A 27,380-nucleotide genomic window follows, 5' to 3' on the forward strand; every position below is an offset into this window, starting at 1 on the left:
AAACGTACATCATGTATTCTTTATTCAGACTGAGGTGCTGCAGTTTGTCAGAGATCAGCTGTGATACTCTGGTCTCAGCTCTGAAGTCCAACCCCTCCCATCTGAGAGATCTGGACCTGCGTAACAACAATCTGAAGGATTTAGGAGTGAAGCTGCTGAGAGATCTTCTGGAGAGTCCAGACTGCAGATTGGAGAAACTCAGGTCAGTAAGGGTTCACTCAGTCTCTGCTGGTTCAGCAGTATTGTAATACACACAGGGAGGTGGATGTGTTTCTCACACTGAGTAATCACAAACAAACAGTGATGTTACCCACTGCAGTTTCTTTCTTCTTTGAATTATTCTATAAACTATATAAGGCAAAGCTACACTTTAGTAAGTAATAGACAGACATGAATTGTACGGAATAATGGAAAAGGTAGTTTTTCTAAAGGACTAAAAAGGTCAGGTAACAGAAGGCGAGCTTTATTAAAAAAAAGCAGATGACAAATGAAAAAAGGAACAACTTAACATTACCAAAACCAGGGAGCACGAGGAAGGATCAGGACAAGAAAAAACCTCAGGAACAAATAAGCGTGACAGGACGGACAGGTAGCATGGACGAGGAGAGACGACGAACAGACATAGAGCACAGGGGAAGAAAAAACTAAATACACAGAAAGGTAATCACAAGACAAGACACAGCTGGGAAGGGGAGGCAGAAACAAAAGGGCAACAGGTGAACACAATCAGACAATCAGACACATCAGGGAAACTAAAGACAGGAAGGCAAACACAGGCAGTAGGACAAGACAAGGAATCCATGAAAAGTTTCAGTCTGGCTTCAAACCAATGCACAGCACTGAAACAGCCCTTTTAAGAGTTTTTAACGATCTGCTCCTAGCCGCCGACTCAGGTAGCCCAGCTGTCCTGGTGCTATTAGACCTAACAGCTGCCTTCGACACTGTGGACCATAGCATCCTGTTGTCAAGGCCCCTCTTACTTGTGGGGTTCCCCAAGGCTCTATCCTGGGCCCCATCCTATTTTTATTGTATATGCTGCCCCTAGGTTTAATCCTCACAAAACGTAACATTCCCTTCCACTGCTACGCTGACGATGTTCAGATTTATCTGCCTCTCAAAGGAAATGACAAACACTCACTACAGCAGTTGATGGATTGCCTGACAGAAATGAAGTCCTGGCTGAGCAGAAATGTTCTTAACCTTAACGAGAGCAAGACTGAGGTCATCTTTTTTGGACCCCAACCTCCAGCCTCTTCTGTTGACATTCTGGGTCCTCTTAAAACAAACATCCTCCCCTCTGTCATGAATCTTGGAGTGACCTTTACTAACACTTTTAAATTCGACAAGCAGGTCAGCAGCGTAGTGAAATCCTGCTTTTTAAATTAAGAGTATTGGCCAAAACCAAGTCTTTTTTATCTTTTAAAGACCTAGAGAGGGTTATCAACGCCTTTGTGACCTCAAGACTCGATTATTGCAACGCTCTATACGTGGGTATGGACCAGGCCTCAATTAAACGCCTGCAGCTAGTGCAGAACGCAGCGGCACGTCTCCTCACCGGCCACAAAAAGCGTGACCACATCACCCCAATTCTGGCCTCACTACACTGGCTTCCAATTCTGTTACGAATTGATTTTAAAATCCTTTTATTTGTTTTTAAAGCACTAAATGGGCTGGCTCCGGCCTATATAGCTGAACTCCTCCAGCGCTACACCCCAGCCAGAGCGTTAAGGTCTGCTGACCAGCTGCTACTGGTAGTGCCTAAAACCAGGCTAAAAACCAGAGGGCACCGAGCCTTCGCGGCGGCTGGCCCTAGGCTCTGGAACACTCTGCCCCTCCATGTGAGGTCGGCCCAGACCCTAGGGGTTTTTAAATCTAAACTAAAAACTTACTTATTCACCCTGGCCTTCTAATCAGAGCAGAGCACGACTCATGACACTTCCCTGTGTTTGATTTTTATATTTGATGTTGTAATTTATTGTCTTCTGTTTACATCGGTAGGAATGTGTTATTTATTATCTGCATGTGCAGCACTTTGGCTCGACCGAAAATCGTTTTTAAATGTGCTATAGAAATAAAATTTGATTTGATTTGAAGACAAGACACAAGAAAGGTTTCTAATTTCGCTAATTTCCCCTCCTCGACTCCTATCCTCGTGTCTTAGTCCCGCCCTCCATCTCAACAAGTGTCCATCTCAACAAGGTTCCATCTCAACAAGGTTCCATCTCAACAAGTGTCCATCTCAACAAGTGTCCATCTCAACAAGTGTCCATCTCAACAAGGTTCCATCTCAACAAGTGTCCATCTCAACAAGTGTCCATCTCAACAAGTGTCCATCTCAACAAGGTTCCATCTCAACAAGGTTCCATCTCAACAAGGTTCCATCTCAACAAGTGTCCATCTCAACAAGTGTCCATCTCAACAAGGTTCCATCTCAACAAGTGTCCATCTCAACAAGTGTCCATCTCAACAAGGTTCCATCTCAACAAGTGTCCATCTCAACAAGTGTCCATCTCAACAAGGTTCCATCTCAACAAGTGTCCATCTCAACAAGGTTCCATCTCAACAAGGTTCCATCTCAACAAGGTTCCATCTCAACAAGTTTCCATCTCAACAAGGTTCCATCTCAACAAGGTTCCATCTCAACAAGGTTCCATCTCAACAAGGTTCCATCTCAACAAGTGTCCATCTCAACAAGTGTCCATCTCAACAAGTGTCCATCTCAACAAGGTTCCATCTCAACAAGGTTCCATCTCAACAAGTGTCCATCTCAACAAGTGTCCATCTCAACAAGTGTCCATCTCAACAAGTGTGAAGGTTTTCGCTGGACTTTATGACAGAAGTTATTTAATACTTCAGTTTCATATAAGCATGTCTGCTTATTAATCTGTCATCCCACCCAGAACATACAATATGCAATGCAGCCAAACAATACTGTAATGTAAAGCGTCTTTGAGAACTCGGAAAAGCGCTGTATAAAATAAATGCAGGATTACCTTAATACTGGGATGAGCGGAAGCATCCAAATCCTCATTTCCCTCGTTTGTCACGCTGTGTTTCTGTTCACCTGGTTTGCAACTTTTTCTCATGAGAATCCATTTTTTCTCTACAAACACTTGCTAACTAGCATGAAATGGAGAAGATATTCGATCGTAGCCAAGCTAGCGAAAGTAAAAAAGTGCCAGGTTGGTCGTCCTCCAATTTAAATGCTCCAATTTAGCGATATAATTAATTTAAGTAAATGAGCATGGACATGATAACATATTTTTAAGGACCTTAAGTTTATTTTTTCTATACTATCCCACCATGTATCTTCCCGTCCAAGAGCACATTCGCCATGTAGCAGTTGTAGTCAAGTCACCACTCTTCGAGTCCAAGTCCGAGTCACCAAGGGAGAGTCGAGTTTGGCTACAATTCTTGTAATATGCTTATTACTAATATTAATATTATTATTAGGGTCTGAGACCAGAGGTCAGCGAAGACCCTATTGAAATATACCTGCGAAAAACACCCAAAACAGGGAAAAGGACCGGCAAAAGCACAGAAAAGGTTCGGAAATCATTACGGCTGATAGGCCGCTTGAGCCCTTTCCATAACAATGCATCCCTTGCCAAATAATTCCATGTTGTTGTAATTCAATGGAATATCGTCCAAACGGCCCCAGACTTCAGATAATGGCTAATGGTCCGGCCCTGAACAGCTCTATGTCAATTAGGGGATGTCATCATATGCCGTTGCCATGGCGACAGATCGCTCGCCATGAAACATGGTGTTGTCGTAATTCAATGGAAAATCGTCCAAACAGCACCAGACTTCAGACTATCATTAATGGTCCGGCCCTCAACAGCTCTATGTCAATTAAGGGATGTCCTCATATGCCGTTGCCATGGCAACGCGGGCCTCGCCATAAAACACAATGTTGTCCTAATTCAATGGAAAATGGTCCAAACTGTACCAGACTTCAGATGACAGTTAATGGTCCGGCCCTCAACAGCTCTACGCCAATTATGGGATGTCATCATATGCCGTTTCCATGGCAATGCGTCCCTCGCCAATAAACCTGGTGTTGTCGTAATTCAATGGAAAATCGTCCAAACGCCACCAGACTTCAGATGATGGCTAATGGTCCGGCCCTCAACACCTCAATATGACAATAGTGAGTTTTCCCCAAAAGCTGTTGCCATGGCAACACACCCCTCGCCGTTAAGCACGATATTGCTATAAGTCCTGTGTAAATGGTCAAAAACTGTTCAAACTGTACATGTGTGCTAACCGTCAAGCCCTCAACACATATATGTGTCCATTTTGAGATTGTCAAATGTCGTTGCTATGGTAACAAAATGGTCGCCGTGAAACACCGTTCTCTCAGAATTCCAGTTAACATGCTCCAAACTGCCCAAAACTTCACAGGTTTGATAACGATGCAGCCCTCAACACATCTAAGCATATTATGGGGTGTCATAAATTCCGTTGCCATGGCGACAGATCACTCTCCATCAAACACAATGTTTATGATACTGCTGTAACTCCCATGTACGTTGTCCGATCGACCTGAAACTTCCCACGTTTGCCAACGGCCGAGTCCTCGACACATCTGCCTGACGTTGACTTGCGGACAACAGCCTGCGGAGCGTCGAAAACCCGCTCAACGCTGCTTGCAGCTTTAATTATTTTTATTATTGTAAATTACCTTTAATATATCTAATAGGGGTGTAACGGTTCACAGAAGTCTATCAATAAAGATTAAGCCCCAGAAAGCACTTAGCATGCACAATGACGACATTCTGCATGTTAAGTAGCCATGTGCTTTCGTGTTATCGGCTAAATCTTTATTTATTTATTAGATCACGTTACTCTGATGATAGTGTTCAAGACAGCCTATATGTCTGAACTCGATCCTTAGAGTAATGTGTTACAGAGCTTTCTCTTCAATAGTGTTTCCACATAACGAGCATTTTGCGCTGCTCTTTTCCAATTTGGAACTAGAATGAGTGAAAGCATACAGCACGATGCGGGGTGTGTCTCTAGACATCTTTAGACTGGAATAGCGGGCCTAGTACCTAGTAATCCTTGGCTCACTTACATAGGGCCTTGCTGTCCGGATTGGTGGATCAATATTCTGCAAAGGCTGGACAGGCCAATCGGATAAGGAGGCAGGCCTGCTAATTTGAAGTAGATTGAATTTTCCATGTGGCTCAGCTTTTAGCAGGTGTGTCGAGGTTTCAACTTGTAGCCTTGGATTATCAGCACGCATTGCATAGGGATATTGTTGAACAGGGTCATAGTATACTTCTGAGTCCTGCCTTGACTTTGAAACCATGTCACTTCTTAATTGTTTCATCTGTTCAAAAAGTATTGCCTCAGTCTGCTTAGACCTTTGCACAAACTCTCTAATTTCTTCCATGAAGCTTACTGTAGAGAGTTCCTCACCCCCAGTATGGGCTGTAAACACTTTAGGGCAAACCACCAGCTCTTCCTCATCTTCTTCACTTTCAGCTGCCACGGCTCCCTCAAGTGGAGATTCTTCTTCCATTGTCCCTCGTCTTTTTTCTTCCTCCATGTCTGGCAAGGCTGTGGCCCTTGCCTGACGACCTCTTCCACGTCCACCTCTCATTTAGTCACTCTGTGCTCTAAGACTCCTCACAGGCGTTTAAATATTCCACCACTGCCACCAATTGTTACGATGTGAGGTGCAGGTGAAAGAACGATACGTGGAGAGAGGGCTTTCTTGCAAAAAATAAACAGGCGTTTTATTCTTAGCCTTCCACATTATTCTACAGAAACACAAACTGCATGCCTGGTGCTGCATTCACCAGCAAGGAACAAACACAAAAACGAATCCCCTTCCCCTCTCTTCCCAACCACATTTATAGGAGACTGCCCGCCTTCCCACTCCAACCTGGCCAATCAGGTCATGGTTCTGAAAGCGGAGTGAAGGCTTAAATACAAAATTAAACACTGTTGTCTACCTTTAATAAAACCCTAAAGGCTTAAGTAAATTCATTATTGCATCGCCATAAATATTATATCTTCAAGAACAACAAGGTCTGCTTAAAACGGATAGTTTTTAACCTAATTGACACTCGTAAAATCACACATTTCCTGACCAATCGCGTCCAAGACACCGCCTACTCATACGGCACATATAAGGAGTACTTTGGAGGCGTACTCCCCCTTTGAGCACTGGGACAAGATGGCCTCCAGGTCTGAACAAAGGAAATGGTGATTACTTGGTGCTTGTGTGTTTTACAGACTGACAAACGAATTTAGACGCATTGTATTAGTTTGTCTATGTAAACTGTTTTTATAACTTTAACTGAAATAAAGACAACTCAGAAAAAAACATGTACTATCTTTCTTAACAAACAAATAGTTAAGACCAACATGTTAGTGAGGGAGTGTGTGCGCTTCCTCACACGGTCAAATGCGGAATATCGGCCCCGATTATCGGCCAAGCCGATTATCGGTCGACCCCTACATTTCACCCCAAATTGCTCCTGTGGGGATTGTCCACAGTATTGAATGTATGTAAGTCGCTTTGGATAAAAGCGTCTAACAAGTTAAATGTAATGTAATCAATCTTGTATCTACATCATCGTTGACAATAAAACCTTCTTCAGCTCTAAACATTTAAGCAGGAACGTTGTTTTCTAAACTAACTAATCATGTGTTCTTTAATCAGACTGGAGCGCTGCAGGTTGTCAGAGATCAGCTGGGCTGCTCTGATCTCAGCTCTGAAGTCCAACCCCTCCCATCTGACAGATCTGGACCTGAGTTACAACAAACTGCAGGATTCAGTAGTGAAGCTGCTGAGTGATCTTCTGGAGAGTCCAGACTGCAGACTGGAGACTCTCAGGTCAGTTCTCCATCTTCTACTTCTGTGCTGAGATTCATATGTGAGAGTTGTGTTGACTCTGAGCTGCGGACATCAGGCTGATATTATCCTGATCCTCACTGAGTATCTTAATGCTAACGTCTATTTTCTTCTTCTGTGGTTTAGTTAATTGACTGTGGCAGACAACTGTTTAGCTTTAAATGTAAATATAACAAGACGATTTATACACTGCATAATTCACTCTGAACCTCCTAAACACCTGGAATTCATCTTATATTCTCAATCAAGATGTATTATTTGATAAATGAAATAAAAATCACATTAATACAACGAATACATACGACAAATGAAACTATCAAACACTAAGAAATACATTCAGTATTTACTTTTTTGAACATTTGTATGTAGTTAAATGATGCTCATACTGAGTGAATAGTTTAAACTGAAGATGCTTGGATTGTATGACTCCACTATTCCTAAAATAAACCTTTAGGATGTTTTCTTTCAAATTCCTTCAAAATTCATGAAGACACATTTGCCATCTTTGTTAACTTTGTGATCTTGAGTTGAATCTGTTTCTGTGGGTTTGTATTTGTCTGGCTGCACATCATGAGTTTGAGTAGATGGAGCAGAGTTTTTGCCTTTTTGTATCTTGCAGTTTTTAACCTGTTTGGAGTTTCCACTTCATACACTTCTAGATTCTCTACTTCTCCAGCTAAAATCTGATTATTAAACCTTTAAGATTTAAAGCAGGAACGTTGTTTTCTAAACTTACATCATGTATTCTTTATTCAGACTGACTGGCTGCAGGTTGTCAGAGATCAACTGTGCTGCTCTGATCTCAGCTCTGAAGTCCAACCCCTCCCATCTGAGAGTTCTGGACCTGAGGAACAACAACCTGAAGGATTCAGGAGTGAAGCGGCTCTGTGATCTTCTGAAGAGTCCAGACTGCAGACTGGAGAAACTCAGGTCAGTTCTCCATCTTTAACTTCTGTGCTGAGATTAATATGTGAGAGTTGTGTTGACTCTGAGCTGCAGACATCAGGCTGATATTATCCTCATCCTCACTGAGCATCTTAATGCTAACGTCTATTTTCTTCTACTGTGGTTTAGTTAATTGACTGTGGCAGAGCAATGTTGATGTTACATTTAAATATGACAAATATATCCTACACTGTGTACTTCACTGTGAGCCTACAACACCTGAAATGCATCTTTATTTATCATGATTTATTTTAATGAATGATCTAAAGAACAAATGAATACATATTTCTATTAAAACTCTGAAACCCTTTAAATTATTTTCAGTATTCGCCTTTTCCAAAATGTTATGAAGCAACTTGATGCTTATACTGACTGAATAGTCTAAATATATGTTTGACTCCATTATACCTATGTTTTGTATCTTACAGTTTGGAATTTCCACTTTTTTAACATTTACGTTCTCTATTTCTCCAGCTCTGAACAGATTATTAAACAGGAACATTGTTTTCTAAACGTACATCATGTGTTCTTTATTCAGACTGAGGTGCTGCAGTTTGTCAAAGATCAGCTGTGCTGCTCTGATCTCAGCTCTGAAGTCCAACCCCTCCCATCTGAGAGATCTGGACCTGAGTCACAACAAACTGAAGGATTCAGTAGTGAAGCTGCTGAGTGATCTTCTGGAGAGTCCAGACTGCAGACTGGAGAATCTCGGGTCAGTTCTCCATCTTTAACTTCTGTGCTGAGATTAATATGTGAGAGTTGTGTTGACTCTGAGCTGCAGACATCAGGCTGATATTATCCTCATCCTCACTGAGTATCTTAATGCTAAAGACTATTTTCTTCTTCTCTGGTTTAGTTCATTGACTATGGCAGAGCAATGTTAAGAAAAAATCTAAATGCCTAATTCACTCTGAACCTCTTAAAAACCTGAAATTCACCTTTCTTTTTCATGATTTATATTAATATATGATATAACGAACACATTTATAAAAGTAATACATATTTCTATTAAAACTATGAAACACTTAAAATTAGATTCAGTTTTCGCCTTTTCCAATCCAATCCAACTTTATTTATACAAGACTTTAAAACCTCCAGACCAAAGTGCTGTACAGAGATACATAAAATATAAAATCACACAGCTCAGCTCACAAAACATAAAAATAATACAATCACATAAAAGATACGAACACAAAACAAACCAGAATAAACGTAACAATTTAAAAAAAAACATAAAAACAACCATATAGTAAAAACAATAGACTACTGAAAGCAAATAAAAGCAACAATCTACTTGTTTCTGAATGCTAAGGAGAAAAGGTGGGTTTTAGGATGGAATTTAAAAGCAGACAGTGTGGGAGCCTGTCTGATTAGCAAGGGCAGGTCGTTCCACAGTTTAGGGGCGGCAGCAGAGAAAGCACGGTCCCCTCTGCGCTTAGACTTGGTTTTTTGCAACATTTGTATGAAGCTATTTGATGCTTATACTGACCGAATAGTCTAACAATATGTTTGACTCCATTATACCTATGTTTTGTATTTTACAGTTTTAAACCTGTTTTGAATTTCCACTTTTTTAACTTTTATATTCTCTATTTCTCCAGCTCTGAACAGATTATTAAACCTTTTATAACAGGAACATTGTTTTCTAAACTTACATCATGTGTTCTTTATTCAGACTGAGGAGCTGCAGTCTGTCAGAGATCAGCTGTGCTGCTCTGATCTCAGCTCTGAAGTCCAACCCCTCCCATCTGAGAGATCTGGACCTGAGTTTCAACATCAACCTGAAGGATTCAGGAGTGAAGCTGCTGAGTGATCTTCTGGAGAGTCCAGACTGCAGACTGGAGACTCTCAGGTCAGTTCTCCATATTTAACTTCTGTGCTGAGATTAATATGTGAGAGTTGTGTTGACTCTGAGCTGCAGACATCAGGCTGATATTATCCTGATCCTCACTGAGTATCTTAATGCTAAAGACTATTTTCTTCTTCTGTGGTTTAGTTATTTGACTGTGGCAGAGCAATGTTGATGTTACAATTAAATATGACAAAACAAACTACACTGCATAAATCACTGTGAACCTATAACATCTGAAATGCATCCTTCTTTATCATGATTTATTTTAATGAATGATATAAAGAACAAATGAATACATATTTAAGATAAGATAAGATGAACCTTTATTAATCCCCGAGGGGAAATTCAGTTGTACAAAGCAGCAACAGGGTAAGCGTGAAAAAACAGGACAGCAAAGATTATTAAAACTTTGAAACCCTTAAAATTATTTTCAGTATTCGCCTTTTCCAAAAAATGTATGAAGCAACTTGATGCTTATACTGACTGAATAGTCTAAATATATGTTTGACTCCATTATACCTATTGTGGTGGCGTCTTGATCCTTGTCTACAATTTAATAGCCACCTCTATCGGGGTTGTGGGTTCTGACGCGCCTCTCTTTGTTTCCAAACAATTCAGCGGAGATCGTAGTTGAATCAGATGAGCTTCATTCATTGATCCACACGGCATATATCGGAGGACACATTTCTTCGCTTCATAGTAACTAAAAGTTTATCATTTTCCAAAGTAACAAAAAGAACACGGTCAAAAGACTTTTCCGTTTCCCCGTCTCATCAACCCCAGCTGTGTCCTATCAATCTACCATATATAGGCATCAGCGACGTGCAGTCAGGGGAGGCAGGGGAGGCAGAGCCTCACCTGTCATACTCATAGACTGGCCATACTCCAATGTAACGGAAAAACAACTAAAGAAAAACTAAATAGTAATAATAATAAAATGTCTCCACTGATCTGTGTTGTAAATGTGATTTATGTTTGATTCCAATCGCTTTTTATAGTCAAAATCAGCAAATTTGCCGAGCTCCGCTACAACTACATGGGAGCGATGAGGAGTGAGGCAGGGACGAGCTCTGCCTCACGTAAGTCCGCAGTAACTTGCTGGAGCGCGGGCACTAATTTAGCGCGGGCACTTATTTTGTGAGCGCGCTCAAGCCAGTTACTGTGGGGTAAGGTGAGGCACAGATGAGCTCTGCCTCACCTCAAAATGCGTCACCCCACAGAAACTGGCTGGAAAGCGGGCCCTAAGCGCATGCCTGCACCATCTCACTGTATGTCACCAATGTAATGTTTGTAGATCCCTTTATTACATTTATCCTCGCCATCCATAGTCTCTAAATAACTTATTTCACGTATATATGATATTTAGGCTCGCCGTACAACGGCAATGAAAAAAGCACCAGGGGAGGCAGCCATAACCTCTGCCGCACTGAAGGGGGCGCACATGAGCCCACAGGTCCTTGTTGCTACGGTTATTCTACGCAGAGACGGTAGACGCAAACAACAAATTAGACTTTTGAAACTAGAGGAAGATACGGAGGACTTTTACAAAAAAGTAATAGAGATTGTTGTCCAGAAGGATAGCATGGACTTCATCTTCAAGTCAAGGTAAGACCACATTGGTAATGAAAATGGGATCTTACTAAGAAAGAACAATCCAATATTTAGATTGTGGGTATCCTTTTGTTGAACGGTCTGTTTAAAATGAATCGAAACATCAGACCAAAAAAGCTTTTGAAAATAACAGAATATTTCGATTAAGGTCAGAATATAATATTTGTAAATCTGACTCTGAAAGAGTCAGTGCCTCACCAGCCATGAACCTCACCGCACGTCACTGATAGGCATAACCATGCACGTGATACTGACGCACATAAAACAAATAATAAGTGAGCCTTAAATTAATACATTTGAAACCATAGTGTGACTCACAAAAATAGCCGATAATTTACAGTATAATCTAATTTATATTAATATTAAGCCTAACATTCAGACAATAATAACAAAAGGAAAAATGGCTCTAACACCTATGTTTTGTATCTTACAGTTTTAAACTTGTTTGGAATTTCCACTTTTTTTAACTTTTACATTCTCTATTTCTCCAGCTCTAAACAGATTATTAAAGGTCCCATGTCATGGCCATTTCTACTGATCATAATTCCATTGTTGAGGTCTACTAGAATAGATTTCCATTGTTCAATGTTCCAAACTCACATTGGTTTCTCATTCAGCATCTCTATTCACTCTCTGTCCTAAACGGCTCATTGGAGCTCCTGCCCCCCCCCCCTCCCTGTGAGCCCACTGTGCTCTGATTGGTCAGCTCGCCCACTCTGTTCTGATGAGTCCACCACTGTTACAGCTGGGTCTGACCGTGGGGCCTGAGCTCCGCATAGCTCAGTGTGTGTGTGTGTGTGTGTGTGTGTGTGTGTGTGTGTGTGTGTGTGTGTGTGTGTGTGTGTGTGTGTGTGGTGTGTGTGTGTGTGTGTGTGTGTGTGTGTGTGTGTGTGTGTGTGTGTGTGTGTGTGTGTGTGTGTGTGTGTGTGTGTGTGTGTGTGTGTGTGTGTGTGTGTGTGTGTGTGTGTGTGTGTGTGTGTGTGTGTGTGCGGAGCTCCGCAGATTGGTCCATTTGGACGTAGTGATTTCAACCTGCCCCGGAAGAAAAAAATGGAAACAGACAAATCTACAAAGAGGCGTTCTGGGGCAGCATAGACACGTATTTTCTGTGTTAGAGTTTTACTCGCTACAAGGTGTACTTTGAGGGTTTTTGACTCTACAGACCGTTTACATGCAGAAAAAGCTACATAACACACAAGGGGACGGGTAATAACCAAAAAAGCATATGATGGGACCTTTAAACCTTTTATAACAGGAACATTGTTTTCTAAACTTACATCATGTGTTCTTTATTCAGACTGAGTGGCTGCAGTCTGTCAGAGATCAGCTGGGCTGCTCTGATCTCAGCTCTGAAGTCCAACCCCTCCCATCTGAGAGATCTGGACCTGAGTTTCAACATCAACCTGAAGGATTCAGGAGTGAAGCGGCTGAGAGATCTTCTGGAGAGTCCAGACTGCAGACTGGAGACTCTCAGGTCAGTTCTCCATCTTTTACTTCTGTGCTGAGATTAATATGTGAGAGTTGTGTTGACTCTGAGCTGCAGACATCAGGCTGATATTATCCTCATCCTCACTGAGTATCTTAATGCTAAAGTCTATTTTCTTCTTCTGTGGTTTAGTGGATTGACTGTGGCAGAGCAATGTTAAGGAAAAAACGAACTCTGCATAATTCACTCTGAACCTTTTAAAAACCTGAAATTCATCTTTATTTATCATGATTTATTTTAATAAATGATATAACGAACAAATTAATCAAAGTAATATATATTTATATTAAAACTCTGAAACACTTTACATTTGATTCAGTATTCACTTTTTCCAACATTTGTATGAAGCAACTTGATGCTTATACTGACTGAATAGTCTAAAGATATGTTTGACTCCATTATACCTATGTTTTGTATCTTACAGTTTTAAACCAGTTTGGAATTTCCACTTTTTTAAATTTATATTCTCTATTTCTCCAGTTCTGAACAGATTATTAAACAGGAACATTGTTTTCTAGACTTACATCATGTGTTCTTTATTCAGACTGAGGTGCTGCAGTTTGTCAAAGATCAGCTGGGCTGCTCTGGCCTCAGCTCTGAAGTCCAACCCCTCCCATCTGAGAGATCTGGACCTGAGTTACAATGATCTGAAGGATTCAGGAGTGAAGCTGCTGAGAGATCTTCTGGAGAGTCCAGACTGCAGACTGGAGAAACTCAGGTCAGTTCTCCATCTTTTACTTCTGTGCTGAGATTAATATGTGAGAGTTGTGTTGACTCTGAGCTGCAGACATCAGGCTGATATTATCCTCATCCTCACTGAGTATCTTAAAGGGAAATGGAAACACTTTTCAAACTGCTTTCCATGCGACAATATTCCCAATAGGAAATGTATTTATCTAGTCTATTTCCAATGTAAACGATCGAGATACGCACATTTATTTTTTGAAATACGTGCCTAATGACCATGGGCGCTTCCATTGCTCCGGCACTTTCCCAGTGACGTCACTGAGTGGGTACGGCTTCCTGGGCCAAAGCTCAATAACAAACAACATGGCGTGCAATGCACCAGTAGTTTACATTAAAAGAAAACGGTCGTCGTCAGGAGTTTATTGTATTGCCCCAAGCTGCACAAATGGATTTTATACGAAGAAGGAAGAAGTACATTTCCATAGGCTGCCACTAACGGATGAGAAGCTGCTCAAAGCATGGGTTATTTCCATGAAACGGTCCGATCCGCCGCTGAATCAGTACGCACGTGTGTGCAGCGAACACTTTAAAAATGACGATTATGTCCACAAAATGAGGTTTGATGAGTCTGGATGACTGGTTCAATACAAAACATCGGATTTGAAGCCAGGATCTGTTCCCACAATATTCGATTTCTCAACGTATGCAGTCGGGAACACCGACCGTCCCAGCACGTCGGCCGCGCAAGACAATGACAGTGTCAACAAACGTGAAGTTCGAGCCACCAAACGAGTTGCTTCAGCTACCGAGAGAGAGGTAAATATTGCAGCACTACCAGATTACTAGCTCACACATGTATTTACTGACACAGTGTGACCTTATTAATTAACGCAATCGCGTCCAAACTAAATGGTAGCTATTATTATGACGTACAATGGAGAATTGGGGGTGTTCTATAGCTCAACTAATTAAACTGGCATACACACGCTCATCTGTCGAAAACAGCCCTAAAAAGGCTAGTATTGCTGGACTAGGTGTTCAATGGATGGTATTGCCAAGATGTATGAGGTGTTGGAAAATAATACAAAATATATGTCAACTGACCACTGAGACCGAGTCGGTACTGGAACTGGTGGTATCCCACTCGGCGAGTTCAGAACCGTCGGTACTTTCGGCGGATTCCGGATCGTATGCCACTCTAGTATTCGACCGAATCGGTTCATAAGCATAGGCCATGGGATGCCTGGTATCTGTTGTTTAGAGTCGGAGAGGTCCTGATAATTTATTCCGGTAAATTACTCTGACCTACTAATTGACCTGACCGAAGTTATTGAGTCTATGTAAGTTTACTGCTTGGCTCAGATCCACCAACGTCAGCAAGATCTCACCTCTATTAACTTCCCGAAGAACCAGGTTCAATTAACTGCTGTTTCAATTCAGTCAACTCTTTTTTAATCTGTTTAAGGGATCCCGAAGGATTTTGATATCGGTAAATGGAGTGTGCTCCTACCTAAGTGTATGTGGCAGGGTGCAATCTTACCTTTTAAGCAGGAGAGGAGAGCACAAGTGTCTTTTAAGTTATCCCAGTCCAAAAAGGTGGGATCAGTTTATTTGAAGAAAAATAGGTCCAAACTAATACAGAGTTTTTACCTTCTCTCTTTACAACATTATAATCATACTAAAAAAAATGGTGCTGTGATCATGTTCAAATATGAAACTTTAATTCACAGTCTTACATTTATTACCAAAATGTTTAATTTCAACTGCCCAATTCAGTTGTGACATTTTAAAATCTCCCGATAGAATTTAGAGGTATTTCCTCATAAAAAGACCGGTGACAATAAAAAGCGCATTCAACTTTTCATTCACCAAATCAATTCACATCAGTTTCATACCTTTTTTCCGACACAGACGGCGGGTACTAACATTCAAAAACACACACCTATCTCCCGCAGGTATTTCGGAGGAAGATCCTCACGGTGGCGGTTACTAATTACAAACACACTCCTATCCGACACAGATGGCGGGTACTAACATCCACAAACACATACCTATCTCCCGCAGGTATTTCGGAGGAAGATCCTCACGGTGGCCGTTCCTAATCACAACCACATCTCACAACCACATCTCCCATAAAATCATTCCACTCAGCATTCCAACCAAGAAATTCACTCAGCATTCAAAAAAATTCACTCAGCATTTCAACCAACACATTTCAGAGATATTTACCAAGTTTGAGAGAACCTTACCGAGAGCTATTAACCCAGCTCTGAAGGACAAAGCCTACTGGGAGAGAGTCTACCAGGGGAAACCCCCCTCTCTCTCGCGCTCTCTAAAAAAACCAGTCTCTTTATGCTCAAAAAACCGGATCGAAACCCCAAAAAACAAACACCTCCTCCACACCCAATTATGTGGAAAACTGGGCATGGCCTCTAATGTACAGGGCTGGACATGACCCGACATGTTCCATAGCTTATGGCATAAGACACACCTTCCCATGTTTGTGTAAAAAGGACATGACCCCTGTAGGATTTGAAAAATATTATTCTCGTTTATGACATCACCTTTTTGAGGCCTCTAATGTGTTTCTCCTTAAGCCAGGAGCCCCCCTCCCTGTGAACTGCTGTCAGAGGAGAGGGAGAAAACGGCCTACTCTCTTATCAGAGACACCCATAACTCTTATAGGCCTTACACTCAACTTAACAAACCACTTGGTTTTGTTTATACTGTAACTATAGAAACACCTAAAATATGAAGCATTTTCATTGTGGGTTATACAAGAATATAATTGATTATATTTGATTATAACTAACTTTCGTTTTAAGTATTAAACATACTATGAAAACTCTCAACACCCTCTTTTCAAAACGCAAAGTTATCAAATAGCAACAGATAAAATTGTAAGCATACATACATATTCAAAAACCATCAAGAAGCATTCTCATTATGGGTTTATACAAGAATATGATTGATCATATATGATTTATAATTAACTTTCGTTTTAAGTATTCACTTCATATGGAGATCTCAACACCCTCTTTTCAAAACGCAAAGTTATCAAATAGCAACAGATAAAATCGTAAAAACACATATTACATCCGTAAAACTTCAAGCATCAATATCATGAAAAGTTCTTCAGTATGTGTAATCAGGACGACCTTTTGATGAACCTGGTGTGAAAAACACCGAAAACATGGTACCTCAATGGAATGTTCTCGAGCGAGGGGCCCATCTGTTGTTCCAGTGTAGACTCCTAAATCCATGTTGCTATCTGATGTAAATCCTTGACCCTGACCATGGAGGGGTTGAGGTTCCTCCCTGGATGACACCTCCAAACGAAAGCCAGATAACTCGGTCGACAGTTGTTATGGATTTTTTAGACCTCGTCAATAATCGGTCATGACTTTGTGACAAGGTCAATGAGGCCCCACACAATGATAACAAACGAGAAACCAGAGGCATATGAAACAGCTTAGCTGGCACTCGCTCATGACATCCTGTGTGTGCAGTGTGGTGCTGGTGGTGACTTGGCACGTCACTTGTTGTCGTCTGCCGTTGGTGACTAGGACAGGTCACTTGTTGTCGTCTGTTTCTACCATCTCTCCTGGCCTGTGACTACGACCTTGCAGTGGCTGACATGGACCCACGTGGCTCTCTCTGTGACCTTGACCGCTGTCTGGGTGACGAGGAGCACCTGGTAGGGACCTTGCCAACGGTTGGATTTCCAGCTCTTTCTCCGGAAGTCCTTGACCAGCACGAAGTCGCCGGGTTGGAGATGGTGAAGTGGACCAGTGGCAGGGGGTAGGTAGGGCTGCTGCTACCTGGCGTCTGATATCTGACCATGCAGTTATCAGGTAGTCGTCATAATTACCGCTGGTGTCTTATTTTATTTTATTTAGTTTTCTAGCCCCTCATAAATCATGTGTATTTTCTCCATTCCTGTTCATGTGTCTTCTCGCAATTATCACTGGCCCTGTGTATCTCCTAATCGCTATAACCGGCCTGCTCTCGTCTATCCTACGTGCTCCACTGAGATCCAACATCTAGTTTCAGGTGGCCTGTGGAACTGCCAGTCAGCTGTTCCTAAGGCTGACTTCATCTCTGGCTACGCCTCCCTGCAGTCCCTGGATTTCCTTGCTCTCACTGAGACCTGGATTACTCCATCCAACACATCCACCCCAGCAGCTCTCTCCACAGCATATTCCTTCTCCCATACACCCAGACCCACTGGCAGAGGAGGTGGCACTGGTCTCCTGCTCTCTCCCAAATGGAGCTTTTCCCTCTTCAAGCTACCTAACTTCACTCCTTCCACCTTTAAATGCCATGCCGTCACAGTAACCCATCCTATACAGTTAACCATTGTTGTTCTCTACCGTCCACCAGGTGCCTTGGGGGACTTCTTGGAGGAATTAGATAATCTCCTCTCACACATCCCTGAAACTGGCCCTCCCGCTGTACTTCTCGGAGACTTCAACCTCCAGACAGGGAAGTTAGACGAACTAACATCTCTGTTAACCGCCTTTGCTTTCTCACTGTCTCCATCCCCACCGACTCATAAAGCTGGCAATGTCCTTGATCTCATATTCTCAAGGAACTGCGCTACTTCTAACCTCTCTGTAAACCCGCTCCACACATCCGATCGCTTCTTCATTTCATTCTCTCTACCCCTTTCCAAACATAACAAACTAATCTCTTCCCATCCTGCACCTGTCCGCCGTAACCTTCGTTCCCTCTCCCCCTCTACCTTTGCCTCATCGGTGCTCTCAGCAATCCCTTCCTCTGACTCGTTCCAACTCCTGCCTCCAAACTCTGCTGCAGAAACTCTGCTCTCTACTCTCTCATCCTCTCTGGACTCTCTCTGTCCTCTCACATCTCGGCAGGCTCATCAGTCCCCTCCTGCTCCCTGGCTAAATGATGCACTGCGTGCTAATAGAACCAACCTTAGGGCAGCAGAGCGGAAATGGTGGAAATCCAAACACCGTGACGACCTCCTAACCTATCAGGCTCTCCTCTCCTCTTTCTCTGCTTCGATCTCTCAGGCAAAAAGCACTTTCTTTCAAGATAAGTTCCAATCTTCCTATTCCAATCCCAAAAAACTATTTTCCATCTTCTCCACCCTCTTGGACCCTCCCAAAGCCCCTCCCCCCTCCTCACTTCTGTCAAGCGACTTTGTTATCCACTTTGAAAAAAAGGTTGATGATATTCGCTCTTCTTTTTCTGACTCACCTTTACTCACCGCTGGGTCACCAGACCCACCTTTCACCCACACACTAACCTCCTTTTCCCCTCTCTCTCCAAGTGAGGTTCTTACCCTCATTACCTCTGCCCGCCGTACCACCTGTCCTCTGGACCCCCTTCAAACCTCCTTCAGACTATCGCTCCTGATATTCTACCGTTTCTCTCCCATTTCATCAACACTTCTCTAACTTCTGGTCACTTTCCAAACAGTCTCAAGGAGGCAAGAGTAAACCCTCTCCTAAAGAAACCCACTCTCAACCCGTCTGATGTTATAAACTACAGGCTTGTCTCTCTCCTCCCGTTCCTGTCTAAAACACTTGAACGCGCTGTCTTTAAACAACTCTCCTGTTATCTCCATCAGAACAACCTTCTGGATCTGCACCAGTCTGGTTTCAAGGCAGGTCACTCCACAGAAACTGCCCTCCTTGCTGTCACTGAGGAACTGCACACTGCTAAAGCAGCATCCCTCTCCTCTGTCATCATACTGTTGGACCTGTCTGCTGCATTCGACATGGTGAACCATCAGATCCTCCTTCGCACTCTCAAAAAACTTGGCGTTTCAGGCTCTGCACTTTCCCTCCTCACCTCATACCTCAAAGACCGTACCTACAGGGTAACTTGGAGAGGGTCTGAGTCCGACCCTTGTCAATTAACTACAGGGGTCCCTCAGGGCTCTGTTCTTGGTCCCCTCCTCTTCTCCCTGTACACAAACTCGCTCGGATCAGTCATTAGCCCGCATGGTTTTTCATACCACTGCTACGCTGACGACACCCAATTAATTCTGTCCTTTCCCCGCTCAGAGACCCAGGTCGTCGCACGCATCTCTGCTTGTCTAGCTGACATCTCTCAGTGGATGTCTGCTCATCACCTCAAGCTCAACCTTGACAAGACTCAACTGCTTTTCCTTCCGGGAAAAGATTGTCCCACTCTTGACCTGACTATCAACATCGGCACCTGTGTTGTTTCCCCGACTCAGACTGCAAGGAATCTGGGTGTGATCCTAGATAACAACCTGTCCTTCACTGCAAACATCGCTGCTACAACCCGTTGCTGCAGATACACGCTTTACAACATCAGGAAGATACGTCCCCAGCTGACCCAGAAAGTGACGCAGGTTCTGGTCCAGGCTCTCGTCATCTCACGCCTAGACTACTGCAACTCCCTCCTGGCTGGTCTACCTGCATGTGCCATCCGACCTCTGCAGCTCATCCAGAATGCAGCGGCTCGTCTGGTCTTCAACTTTCCTAAATTTTCCCACACCACTCCGCTCCTCCGCTCCCTTCACTGGCTTCCGGTAACTACTAGAATCCACTTCAAGACAATGGTACTTGCGTACCATGCTGCGAATGGATCTGGCCCTTCCTACATCCAGGACATGGTTAAACCGTACACCCCAGCACGTGCACTACGCTCTGCATCAGCCAAACGACTCGCTGCACCCTTGCTGCGAGGGGGACCCAAGTTCCCATCAGCAAAAACACGTGGGTTTGCTATCCTGGCTCCAAAATGGTGGAATGAGCTCCCCATTGACATCAGGACAGCAGATAGCTTGCACATTTTCCGGCGCAGACTGAAAACTCATCTCTTTCGACTCCACTTCGAGCGATAGAATTATTAACAAAGCACTTATAAACTAATAAAGGACTGGCTTATCTATAGCCAGTTGAGTAGCACTTGAAATGTTTGGCTCTATGAAACCTGATGTACTTATATGATTCTGTTTTCTTCAAGGTCGTGTCTTCCTGGTCGAATGTACTTATTGTAAGTCGCTTTGGATAAAAGTGTCAGCTAAATGCAATGTAATGTAATGTAATGTGGAGGAAGTTACAGCGCCACGTACAGGCTCCTGCATATGTACTGCAGTTTCTCCAGCGGTCGGAGCTAAACGGAGCTGTCTCGTGTGGACAGACACTATCCGGATGACTATTGCGTGTGGACGGAAGCTTTTTTGCGTTTGCGTTAATCCTATGCGTTTAGCCGTTTTCGTCCTTGTGTGGCCGGGGCATGATTAGCAAGGGCAGGTCGTTCCACAGTTTAGGGGCGGCAGCAGAGAAAGCACGGTCCCCTCTGCGCTTAGACTTTGGTTTTTTGCAACATTTATATGAAGCTATTTGATGCTTATACTGACCGAATAGTCTAACAATATGTTTGACTCCATTATACCTATGTTTTGTATTTTACAGTTTTAAACCTGTTTTGAATTTCCACTTTTTTAACTTTTATATTCTCTATTTCTCCAGCTCTGAACAGATTATCAAACCTTTTATAACAGGAACATTGTTTTCTAAACTTACATCATGTGTTCTTAATTCAGTCTGGAGCATTGCAGTCTGTCAGAGATCAACTGTGATGCTCTGATCTCAGCTCTGAAGTCCAACCCCTCCCATCTGAGAGATCTGGATCTGAGTAACAACAAATTGAAGGATTCAGGAGTGAAGCTGCTGAGAGATCTTCTGCAGAGTCCAGACTGCAGACTGAAGACTCTCAGGTCAGTTCTCCATCTTTAACTTCTGTGCTGAGATTAATATGTGAGAGTTGTGTTGACTCTGAGCTGCAGACATCAGGCTGATATTATCCTGATCCTCACTGAGTATCTCAATGCTAACGTCTATTTTCTTCTTCTGTGGTTTAGTTATTTGACTGTGGCAGAGCAATGTTGATGTTACATTTAAATATGACAAAACAAACTACACTGCATAATTCACTGTGAACCTATAACATCTGAAATGCATCCTTCTTTATCATGATTTATTTTAATGAATGATATAAAGAACAAATTAATACATATTTAAGATAAGATAAGATGAACCTTTATTAATCCCCGAGGGGAAATTCAGTTGTACAAAGCAGCAACAGGGTAAGCGTGAAAAAACAGGACAGCAAAGATTATTAAAACTTTGAAACCCTTAAAATAATTTTCAGTATTCTTCTTTTCCAAAAAATGTATGAAGCAACTTGATGCTTACACTGACTGAATAGTCTAAAGATATGTTTGACTGCATTATACCTATTGTGGTGGCGTCTTGATCCTTGTCTACAATTTAATAGCCACCTCTATCGGGGTTGTGGGTTCTGACGCGCCTCTCTTTGTTTCCAAACAATTCAGCGGAGATCGTAGTTGAATCAGATGAGCTTCATTCATTGATCCACACGGCATATATCGGAGGACACATTTCTTCGCTTCATAGTAACTAAAAGTTTATCATTTTCCAAAGTAACAAAAAGAACACGGTCAAAATACTTTTCCGTTTCCCCGTCTCATCAACCCCAGCTGTGTCCTATCAATCTACCATATATAGGCATAGCCATGCACGTGATACTGACGCACATAAAACAAATAATAAGTGAGCCTTAAATTAATACATTTGAAACCATAGTGTGACTCACAAAAATAGCCGATAATTTACAGTATAATCTAATTTATATTAATATTAAGCCTAACATTCAGACAATAATAACAAAAGGAAAAATGGCTCTAACACCTATGTTTTGTGTCTTACAGTTTTAAACTTGTTTGGAATTTCCACTTTTTTTAACTTTTACATTCTCTATTTCTCCAGCTCTAAACAGATTATTAAAGGTCCCATGTCATGGCCATTTCTACTGATCATAATTCCATTGTTGAGGTCTACTAGAATAGATTTCCATTGTTCAATGTTCCAAACTCACATTGGTTTCTCATTCAGCATCTCTGTATAGTATTCACTCTCTGTCCTACACGGCTCGTTGGAGCTCCTGCCCCCTCCCCCCCTCCCCCCCTCCCTGTGAGCCCACTGTGCTCTGATTGGTCAGCTCGCCCACTCTGTTCTGATGAGTCCACCACTGTTACAGCTGGGTCTGACCGTGGGGCCTGAGCTCCGCGTAGCTCTGTGTGTGTGTGTGTGTGTGTGTGTGTGTGTGTGTGTGTGTGTGTGTGTGTGTGTCTGTGTGTGTGTGTGTGGAGAGAGCTCCGCGGATTGGTCAATTTGGACGTAGTGATTTCAACCTGCCCCGGAAGAAAAAAATGGAAACAGACAAATCTACAACGAGGCGTTCTGGGGCAGCATAGACACGTATTTTCTGTGTTACTCGCTACAAGGTGTACTTTGAGGGTTTTTGACTCTACAGACCGTTTACATGCAGAAAAAGCTACATAACACACAAGGGGACGGGTAATAACCAAAAAAGCATATGATGGGACCTTTAAACCTTTTATAACAGGAACATTGTTTTCTAAACTTACATCATGTGTTCTTTATTCAGACTGAGGTGCTGCAGTCTGTCAGAGATCAGCTGGGCTGCTCTGATCTCAGCTCTGAAGTCCAACCCCTCCCATCTGAGAGATCTGGATCTGAGTAACAACATCGACCTGAAGGATTCAGGAGTGAAGCTGCTGAGTGATCTTCTGCAGAGTCCAGACTGCAGACTGGAGACTCTCAGGTCAGTAAGGGTTCACTCAGTCTCTGCTGGTTCAGCAGGATTGTAATAAACCCAGGGAGGTGGATGTGTTTCTCACACTGAGTAATCACAACAAAACAGTGATGTTACCCACTGCAGTTTCTTTCTTCTTTGAATTATTCTATAAACTATATAAGGCAAGCTCAAAATGCAAAGCTACACTTTAGTACGTAATAGACAGACATGAATTGTACGGAAGAATGGAAAAGGTAGTTTTTCTAAAGGACTAAAAAGGACTAAAAAGGTCAGGTAACAGAAGGCGAGCTTTATTAAAAAAAAGCAGATGACAAATGAAAAAAGGAACAACTTAACATTACCAAAACCAGGGAGCACGAGGAAGGATCAGGACAAGAAAAAACCGTGACAGGACGGACAGGTAGCATGGACGAGGAGAGACGACGAACAGACATAGAGCACAGGGGAAGAAAAAACTAAATACACAGAAAGGTAATCACAAGACAAGACACAGCTGGGAAGGGGAGGCAGAAACAAAAGGGCAACAGGTGAACACAATCAGACAAATCAGGGAAACTAAAGACAGGAAGGCAAACACAGGCAGTAGGACAAGACAAGACACAAGAAAGGTTTCTAATTTCGCTAATTTCCCCTCCTCGACTCCTATCCTCATGTCTTAGTCCCGCCCCCAGGAGATGCGAGCGGAGGAGTCGAGGAGAGAGGAGGGGAGGCAGCAGGCGGTTAGAGAAATGAGAACTCCTCTCCTCTGAGCGGTCATTTTAAAGAGACGTCCATTAATGATGACAGGAGGCACAGCAGCCCTCTGTCTGATGGACAGATGTGTTCATGACCACTTATATATTTACTTTTAATTCATTCACAGTGCGGTATAATGAGACAATAACAGGCTACATATGCGGACATACACACACACATATATATATATATATATATATATAAATATATACAATTTCAGATTCAAACAAGTATGAGAGCACTCTCATAATAACGTAATTATTTAATTACGTATTAAAAGTAAGCATAGGACACCAAACCAACTGAGACCTGTCTGTCCACCGCATCTACGAACACACGCACGCGCACGTGCACACACACACACACACACACACACACACACACACACACACACACACACACACACACACACACACACACACACCACACACACACACACACACACACACACACACACACACACACACACACACACACACACACCTCTGTTATACTGAGTGATATATATTATACACACTGCTCTGCTTTCTGCACGGACCTCACAGTTGTTCGCACTGGAAACATCGCATCGCGATGAGAGCAGTTAATAAAATAATATCCAGGGTGCATGCAGAGCTGTCATTGGCTGAGATACGTCCGGCCGTGCGTCAAGACTCTTTGAAACATGACTGTTGCCGGAAATTCATCCATGGAGGATCCGCGGAAGATACATCAGTGTATCCTCGGTTAGAGCTGGCATGCTGTTTGATACTCATGGTACCTGTCACTAAAATAGAGTTTTGTAAACTGTACACTGTCATTTATGTTGTATGTCGTCCTTATTGTTGTTCTGTTGTTTTTATGTTACATGTGTAACCAATGTGCTGCAGGTCACCCTTGAAAAAGAGATCTTTTGATCTCAAGGGGCTTTCACCTGGTTAAATAAAGGCTACAAACAAAAGAGCTCCTCCAGAGAGCCTCCTCGATGCTCGATCTTCGATGTGCATTTAGAGAAATTAGATGTCCTTTAACATGGCGCGCTGAAATTCATTTCCAGGTCTCTACCGGAGGACCGAGGATTCAAGGAGTCGAGGAGGGGATATTAGAGAAATGAGAAACCTTCAAGGAGGAAAACATTTCAAAATAAAATGAAAACATAAATCCAAAACCATGATACTGTGGGCAGTCAGTCAGTCGTAGTGTTTGCAGAGAAGATATGATGTGATGTAAAGCATCAGATCAGTTGGCTCTTGTCAGGACTCTGAAGCTGATGAACTCAAAGAACAAACACTTATTTTAAACCTGATCCAAAACTGTTGGATTGTGTTCATCCCTACAGGATCAGAGGCAAGCCGATCACAGCCAAAATACAAAAGAAATGTGAGTATTGAAACCATATCAAGCTACTAATCAAGCTATTAAACTGTGATCTTTAAAGGAGCATGTCCTCATAGTAAAACAAAAACATTTTTAATTCAATTTATGTTTTATTATTATTATTGTGTGTGACACGTGAAGCGGCACATATACTTTTATCCTGCATAACTAGTCATCTTATTCTTAATTTTCCTCATAAAATTCCCCAAAATCGGGAATTGTGAACATTGGCCCATCCATTTTTATATAAATTGCGATAAACTAAGCACTTTTTTAACATAAGTGTGTTGCGTTGAATGCTTTGATCTTAAAACAGAGTGAAGGACAGCTCGTAATGTGGCTAAAATCTTTTTTTAGACTTACCATAATTCCCAAAACGTAAATAAAATGTGGTTAGGGTTACCTTTTTTAAATATGCCTATTAAGCGCTCTCAAGTGACCAAAACTTCTGAAGGCAGAGGTACTTTCTTTGTAACATCATTGAGATTTGTCTGGCCCTTACTATTAATTAGAATCTCTTTAGAGTTGCTTATTGTCAGCAGATACTATGGTGTAGTGGTTAGTGCATGTGTCTTGAAATCTGCAAACCTATATTAAAATCCTGGTGAGGGAAACATTTCACCATGTTTGCATTTTACTTCTAATTGGAACCAAATTACATGTGCAAGCTGATGGTCCAGCCCTGAATACATCTACAGGCCAATGGTGTGGTTTTCCCCACGCCACTTATCATAACCCTTTAACTATTTGTCGTAAAATCTTGAGAGATATCGTTTGACTCAAATGGACGTGGACACGGCCACTGGTGACCTCCCTCTAGTGGAAGGGTCCGTTTAACACTGCTCACAGCTTTATATTTTCATTTAATAACACACTATCTTAACCAAATTCAGAGATAGTAACAGTATCATTATTGGTATCTGCTTATCTATTGTATCAGACGCAATGTTTGCTTCGGTGCCAATCACTCACTCAAAATGACCTCGGAGTGGGATAAACTAGTTATTCCTGCTCTCTCACCTTCTCCTCTCAGGTGACTCCGATGTGGAACAGGATGTGAAGACAGACTGAGAGGTGAGAAGAGCAGTTGTACAGTGTTGAGGACAATCTGCAAGCTCAGGTTTTATTTGTTGTCAGTTTATTTATTACAGGGTGTGTTTGAGACGTAAAGAGGAGCATGGAGGCATTTCTGAAAATGATCAAGATGGCTGCTTTTTCTGTTAAAGCAGCCATCAATATGAAATGAACTGACGGTATATCTTTCATGAAAAGATGAAGATTTGAAAGACCATAATTGGTATATAACAAAAGTATTTTCCCTGTTTATATTTCAGATCCAAGAGGGTTAACTGTTGACCCGTGTCCATCTCAACAAGGTTCCATCTCAACAAGGTTCCATCTCAACAAGGTTCCATCTCAACAAGTGTCCATCTCAACAAGTGTCCATCTCAACAAGGTTCCATCTCAACAAGGTTCCATCTCAACAAGTGTCCATCTCAACAAGGTTCCATCTCAACAAGGTTCCATCTCAACAAGTGTCCATCTCAACAAGGTTCCATCTCAACAAGGTTCCATCTCAACAAGTGTCCATCTCAACAAGTGTCCATCTCAACAAGGTTCCATCTCAACAAGTGTCCATCTCAACAAGTGTCCATCTCAACAAGTGTCCATCTCAACAAGTGTCCATCTCAACAAGTGTCCATCTCAACAAGTGTCCATCTCAACAAGTGTCCATCTCAACAAGTGTCCATCTCAACAAGTGTCCATCTCAACAAGTGTCCATCTCAACAAGTGTCCATCTCAACAAGGTTCCATCTCAACAAGGTTCCATCTCAACAAGTGTCCATCTCAACAAGTGTCCATCTCAACAAGGTTCCATCTCAACAAGTGTCCATCTCAACAAGTGTCCATCTCAACAAGTGTGAAGGTTTTCGCTGGACTTTATGACAGAAGTTATTTAATACTTCAGTTTCATATAAGCATGTCTGCTTATTAATCTGTCATCCCACCCAGAACATACAATATGCAATGCAGCCAAACAATACTGTAATGTAAAGCGTCTTTGAGAACTCGGAAAAGCGCTGTATAAAATAAATGCAGGATTACCTTAATACTGGGATGAGCGGAAGCATCCAAATCCTCATTTCCCTCGTTTGTCACGCTGTGTTTCTGTTCACCTGGTTTGC

At 42.2% G+C, this 27,380-nt stretch overlaps 2 protein-coding genes across 2 annotated transcripts; both read left to right on the forward strand.

The window, feature by feature from the left end:
- Positions 1-11: 11 nt before the first annotated feature.
- Positions 12-11,921, forward strand: LOC117563195 (NACHT, LRR and PYD domains-containing protein 12-like). Its single transcript, XM_034241380.1, has 6 exons — positions 12-202; positions 6,680-6,853; positions 7,628-7,801; positions 8,355-8,528; positions 9,492-9,668; positions 11,897-11,921. The coding sequence occupies exons 1-6, from the start codon at positions 12-14 to the stop codon at positions 11,919-11,921; spliced, it is 915 nt and encodes a 304-aa protein (XP_034097271.1).
- Positions 11,922-12,628: 707 nt separating this feature from the next.
- Positions 12,629-26,265, forward strand: LOC117563196 (NACHT, LRR and PYD domains-containing protein 14-like; the record flags this gene model as incomplete). The annotated part of the gene is made up of 6 exons (XM_034241381.1): positions 12,629-12,753; positions 13,310-13,483; positions 21,005-21,178; positions 22,933-23,109; positions 25,157-25,197; positions 26,228-26,265. Coding segments are annotated over 6 exons (729 nt in total), but the record flags the coding sequence as incomplete, so codon positions are not given.
- Positions 26,266-27,380: the final 1,115 nt, after the last annotated feature.

Source organism: Gymnodraco acuticeps, unplaced genomic scaffold (genome assembly GCF_902827175.1).
Source record: "Gymnodraco acuticeps unplaced genomic scaffold, fGymAcu1.1, whole genome shotgun sequence".
Lineage (NCBI taxonomy): Eukaryota > Metazoa > Chordata > Actinopteri > Perciformes > Bathydraconidae > Gymnodraco > Gymnodraco acuticeps.

Excerpts from the sequence above, each read along its gene's own strand:
- LOC117563195 (XM_034241380.1), top strand. The coding sequence starts at position 12 with ATGTATTCTTTATTCAGACTGAGGTGCTGCAGTTTGTCAGAGATCAGC. Across the intron at positions 8,529-9,491 it reads TGCAGACTGGAGAATCTCGG|ACTGAGGAGCTGCAGTCTGT; the intron begins GTCAGTTCTCCA and ends TTCTTTATTCAG. Across the intron at positions 9,669-11,896 it reads TGCAGACTGGAGACTCTCAG|CATCTCTATTCACTCTCTGT; the intron begins GTCAGTTCTCCA and ends TTTCTCATTCAG.